Here is a 5572-nt window from a genome sequence, read left to right as displayed (position 1 = left end):
CTATAGCTTACAGTTAGCACGATGGTGCCTGCTGTAGTCTAGAATCTCTGCAGGTGTTCCTTCTTGATCCACATCAACTGTACAAGGCAGACACAAGGTCATCTTTAATAGGCAGAGGCAGAGAATCTGACGCATAGAGAAAGTGGTAGCTGCTTCTAGGGAGACGGACACGTAGATTTGTAGCATGCATCTGAAGAGTAAAACAGTATTAGTTTAGATTTTAAAAATGATTATGTATAATATATGGCAAGAGAATAATTTCTGAGGTCTCTGTGTATGGTTTGAGTCTTTTTTTTTTTTATACAAACAATGACTTGGCAAAACACTTTAGCCCAGTAATGAATTGCCAGCGGTATATTAGATTACAGCCTGAACTTTGGAGTTCTCTAAGGTCTGCTTTGTTTGGCCTGCCAGCACTTGAACGCCTCCATCATTTGGCTACTGCAGTTGCTCTGCTGAGATGACTCAGCAGGTGTGCCTTCCACCAAGCCTGACCTGATTTCCGTCCCTGGGGCCACATGGTGGGTCCATAAGTTGACCTCTGACCCATACTTGTGCCTTTGCGTGTGCATGCGCACATGCACATACACACACAATGCACACGCACACAACCATATAAAGTCAGTGTTTTTTTAAACTTATTAAAGGGTCTGAGCCTCCACCGTTGAGAAATGGGGAGACTGGGAAGCAGTGGAGGGCGGCGGGGTGCTCATGGAAGAGCATCTAACAGAGCGGCTGGTGTGGTGGTGCTCCCTGTCTGGCTCCTCTCTCCCTTGCCCACCTAATCTTAGGCATACTGGACGTTTTCTTCGAGTCAGCTCCCTGGCACCTGGCACATGTCAGCTCATTGCCAGTGACAGTTATTAGGAATGCCATCCATCTTAGACCCATAAACTCCTGTGCTAAGTGTCTCCACTGTACCTCGCTGTACACGCCTTTCTCCCCCTGTGCTGCCTCTTTGAGGTCACCAGGGACACTCGAGGCAGTCTCTTGTCTTTGGAGTGTATATATATATGTAGCTTAGGTCCAACAGGAAAGAATAAGTACAGGGCTGGGCTGGAGAGCAGGCTCCACAGTCAAGAGTACACCCTGCTCCTACAGACCTGAGCTTGGTTCCAATCACCCTCTCCCGATGGTCATAACTGCCTGTCATTCCAACTGCAGGGAACTCAGCACTCTCTTCTGGCGTCTGTGACGTCACACTCATGTACACACACAGTTTTAATGCAGTGTCACCATTTTCACATTAGTCAGTTGCTAAGACCATGCGACGTGCCCAGCATGTTCCCAAGTGTCTGTTCTGTAAGCGCATGGCAGCCGTTGAGTCCATGTTGTGTGAAGTTCTTTCCAGCCACAGGTCACTGTTGCGGTGCACGCACTGGCATGTGTATGTGTGGTGTCCCTCATGTCTAGCTATTTGCTCCTTTGTCTCCTTACCTGAACACCTCAGCTACAACATGTTCGGACACTTCAAGTTCTGCATCACCCTCTGCGGAGGATACATCTTATTTAAGGATCCACTGTCGGTAAACCAAGGGCTCGGCATCTTATGCACGCTGTTCGGTATCCTCACCTACACCCACTTTAAACTCAGCGAACAGGAAGGCAGTAAGAGTAAGCTGGTCCAACGGCCCTGAGCTTTGGCGGAGAAGAGAAAAGTGGAATCGTAAGGATGAGAAATGACAGATGTGTACGTCTGGAAAAGCTCCCTGCGGAATTCAGTCAGTGACGTACAAGAGGTATTTTCTTCACAGAGAGTGAGTTTTCTAGTACCTTTTATCGATTTAATTTTTTAAAACCAAAATGCTTCAGGCTTCTTTTCAAAGACTTTACGAACCTGGAGCTGGCACTTGGTGGTACAGTGTTTGCCTCGCACGCGTGAGACCCCGGCCTCAAACTCCAGCACCGTCAAAGAAATGCTAGAGACTGCATATAAGATGCTTCATTCTGCCAGCCGAAGTACAGGAGAGTTCGGTTCCACTGGAATGACAGAGCACTCCGGTGCTGCAGCTATACCGTGGTTGTCCGTGTCCATGATCTCCCAGGGAAGGGCACGACAACTACTGCCAGCTCACCCATGCCTTCCCATCGGGAAGTTCTTTGTTGTCCAGACAGGGTGGTGATCATAGTTGTTTTGTGACTGGATCTCACTGTGTAGCCCCGACTGGTCTGGAATTCTCCACCTAGACCAAACTGGCTTTTAACCCCACCACTCCGGCTAAGCCCTTAGCTTCTTTACAATTTCACTGTGGAACCGAAATATTTATAGAAAGCAAGCTGTCATAGACATGATCATGAGACAAATTACAACTCTGAAAGTTTCACTTTTTCAGTGGACAATTGATACAGGACGTTCTTCCCCGTTAGACAGGCGGGACTGCTTGAGCCAAAGCCGGCTCAACAGCACAGGCTCTACCTGAGCCAGAGGGAGTGTCTGTAAGGAGCAGTGTTGGTGGGATGACGGTCTCACTGGTCTCCTAGTGGCTTTGGGCCTTCGGGGAGTTCTAGATACTATATATGGAGTCAAATGAAAACCCATGATTAAACAGCTCAAAGGAAAGTCTTCTAGGGCCAGCGGGTATAGCCCAGTAATAGAATACCTGCCTAGCACTCACAGGTGGGTCCCTTTTGTCCTGGTAACTGCCTTCCCAGCTTGCTTAGTCATTTCATGTCAGTGATTTCTAATACGGCTTCCCTCAACGCTCCCTGCCCCCCACATACTGAAGCAGCAGTGGGGAGTATGGTACTGGGAACCGAACTGAATTATGCCTTCCGTTTTTATGGGGCAAATTGGAGCAAAAGCTGTCCAAATTCTAGGCGGAAACTTGGTGAAAAAAATAGGAAAGATACGATAGAGAGGTAGGAAACTAGCTTTGTGTGAGGTTTCAGAGGAACTGAGAAATATTTTTAATTGAGATGCAGACAGGACACATGGGTCTCCAAGGAAGAGGGTGCTGGGTATTTAATTACAAAGTGAATGTGTGTCTGCCTTCAAGTAGATTGACATTTCGCCATTAAAAGCAGCCACTGATGGATGACCTCAGAAGAGTCAGATCTCTTGAAATAATAACTTTTTCTAAACGTACACTTTTTGTGAGAAAACAGCTTATGACAAAGCCATGTCTTGTGGTAATAAATTATATTTTGAATTTTTTTTTTCACAGAGAGAAGTAACTTTTAATATACTAGGGTTTTTTGTTGGTAGTCGTAGTTTTTAGGTTTTTTTTTTTTAACCAAATAAAAAAGCCTGGGTTGTATCCCCAGCACTGCCAAAACAAAACGTTTTCAAGTAATCAGGAAACAGGCTAGCGGGGGAGACACACTCCTAGATCCCAAGATTTGGGCAGCTGAGTCGGGGCTAGAAGTTCCCTGTCCATGGACCACACAGACTCCCAGGTCAGCCTGAATTGCATACTGAGATTCTATTAAGGGGACAGGAAATGTGCCTGTTTTAGGTTTTTTTTTTCCTGGCCCATTTAAAGTACAAAGCCACATTAAATGTGTATTCTGGAGAATGGCAGTGTGTGTTGTGTCCATGTGCTTCCGTGAATATTTGTTTTAAATATTGTCCTCCTCGGTTTACAGAGTCATGTGATTATGCCAAGAACTACAGAACATGCTGTCTGTACCATTATAGACCTTTGGTATTCTGCTCAAGAAACATTTTCTATGTATGTTTAGATTAATGTTTAACAGTTTCCCAGAAGCTGATGAAAAGGATTCCAGCATAGAGATCATCAGGTTTCTGTGAGTTAGGAACACCTGAGTTGATTTGTGCTGGGTACAAGTCTTAGGTGTAGGTGAGGCCTGGGGACGGGTGGTCTGAAAAGTTAGGTGTGTGGGGTATAATAAATGTCTGGTGTCAGTAGGGATGAGGGAGAGTGGAAGCAAGATGAGTCAAGGTGTGTTTACATACATGAATAAACTGTACTATGAGAACCCTGCAGGCTGAGAAGCAGTTTTTTGCACCATGAAGACTGTCATCTAGTTGAAAATTAAATTCCTGAGGAAAACACCGATTCCATGAAACAAGCACAATGACAGGCACTAGATAGCACTGTCTTTTTGTCGCCAATGGAACTGGATGTAGTTTTTTATCCTATGTCAAATGACTAAACTTCAACTCTTGCTATAAACGCTAAGGATCCCTTGTTCTCACTTCTCACTTCATTAGAGCCCATAAGGAAAGCGGGCATCTGTGTGTGTGGAAGTGCTGGTCTGTACTGCTTGCTAACCCACAGCTCAGATGCAGCCAAATTCCAAGTCCCTTGTCAACTAATGGGGGGCGGGGGTCATAGGAAGATGCTTCGGTGGGTTAAAATATTTGGCTGCCCAAGCATGAGAACAACTTGAGTCTGAGTTCCTAGCACCTACATTAAAAGGGGGTGGGGGAGGAAACAGGCATGGGGTACTGGAGAGATAGCTCATAGGTAAGTGCCCAGGCTGCTCTTCCTGAGAACCTGCTTTGATTCCCAGCGCCCGCATGACAGCTCTTAAGCCTCTATCACTCCAGTTCCAGGAGATGGACATCCTTTCCTGCTCAACAGGTACCAGTTATGCAAGTGGTACAGAGACAGACATGCAGGCAGAACAGCCATGTAGACCAGGCTGGCCTTGAACTCAGAGATCTCTGCCCCCTTAAAGGCATGTGCCATCCAGCCTGGACATACACATAAAACTTTAAAAAATAGAAGCTAAGTGCAACTGTGGAAACCCTTAAACCCAGTACTGTGTGGGAAGGAGAGGCAGGATCCCCAGGGCTTGATGGGTCCAGTCTAGCTTCAGTGTCTGTGAGAGGTCTCTCAGGAACAAGGCAGCATGACAGGACACCTACCGGCTTCCTCTAATTCTGCACACATCAGTAAGTACATTCACGCATGCCCAAGGAAAACAGAAATCGTTAAGATAACCTGAAGGAGTCAGGTGTGGGTGTACACTCCTTTAATCACTGCACTCAGAGGCAAGGGAATCTGGTTCCTTGAGTTGGAAGCCAGCCTGATCTATATACAGAATGCTAGACCTAGTCAGGGCTGTCTAGTGACATTGCTGCTACCTGGTGTTTGCTTGCTGGCTGCCTCTTCTGGGTTGTAAAGGGAAGAAGCCTATTAAGGGTTAGGTTAGTTATCTGCAGCCTTGGGCATGCTCTTATGGATATTGTGTGTGTGTTCTGTGCTGTCTCACTAGTAATGACAGTATAAAGAAACCATTCTCGGAATGTGGCCTTTCCTGTGCTTTCTTCTCTAAAATACCTCTAAGACTTGCTGCATTAAAATCATTAATGCCTTAAATTTTATTTCAGTCACTCAAAGCACAGTAAATTCGCTTGTTTTGAGATGGGCCTCACGCAGACAGGCTGGCCTTGATACGTAACAGATTGATACAGCCTTCCAGCCTTTACCTCCAGAGCTCCTGACTTACAGGTGTGAGGCATAACATCCAGCAAAATGTTTAACTTTTAAGGTTTTCCTTTTCCAACCTAATATTCTGTACCAAGCATGCGTTTTCAGTTTCCTGTTTCTTCAGTTAGAAATCAGACCTACATTCATGGCCAATCAAGAGTGGGTGGCTCTTA

At 45.9% G+C, this 5572-nt stretch overlaps 1 protein-coding gene across 1 annotated transcript in view; it reads left to right on the top strand.

Annotated features, from left to right (window-relative positions):
- The window catches only part of Slc35e3 (solute carrier family 35 member E3), a 13117-nt gene extending 9173 nt beyond the window's left edge, over positions 1-3944 (top strand). The window contains exon 5 of the mRNA XM_028759049.1: positions 1451-3944. Coding sequence (XP_028614882.1) covers positions 1451-1637 — 187 coding nt within the window. The 3' untranslated portion in view covers positions 1638-3944. The remainder of the gene's footprint in view (positions 1-1450) is intronic.
- The last annotated feature ends 1628 nt before the right edge of the window (positions 3945-5572 follow it).

The sequence above is a fragment of the Grammomys surdaster genome, unplaced genomic scaffold (genome assembly GCF_004785775.1).
Source record: "Grammomys surdaster isolate TR1022 unplaced genomic scaffold, NIH_TR_1.0 126271, whole genome shotgun sequence".
Lineage (NCBI taxonomy): Eukaryota > Metazoa > Chordata > Mammalia > Rodentia > Muridae > Grammomys > Grammomys surdaster.
Note: the sequence above shows the minus strand (reverse complement) of the source record. Positions and strands in the feature narration are given on the sequence as shown.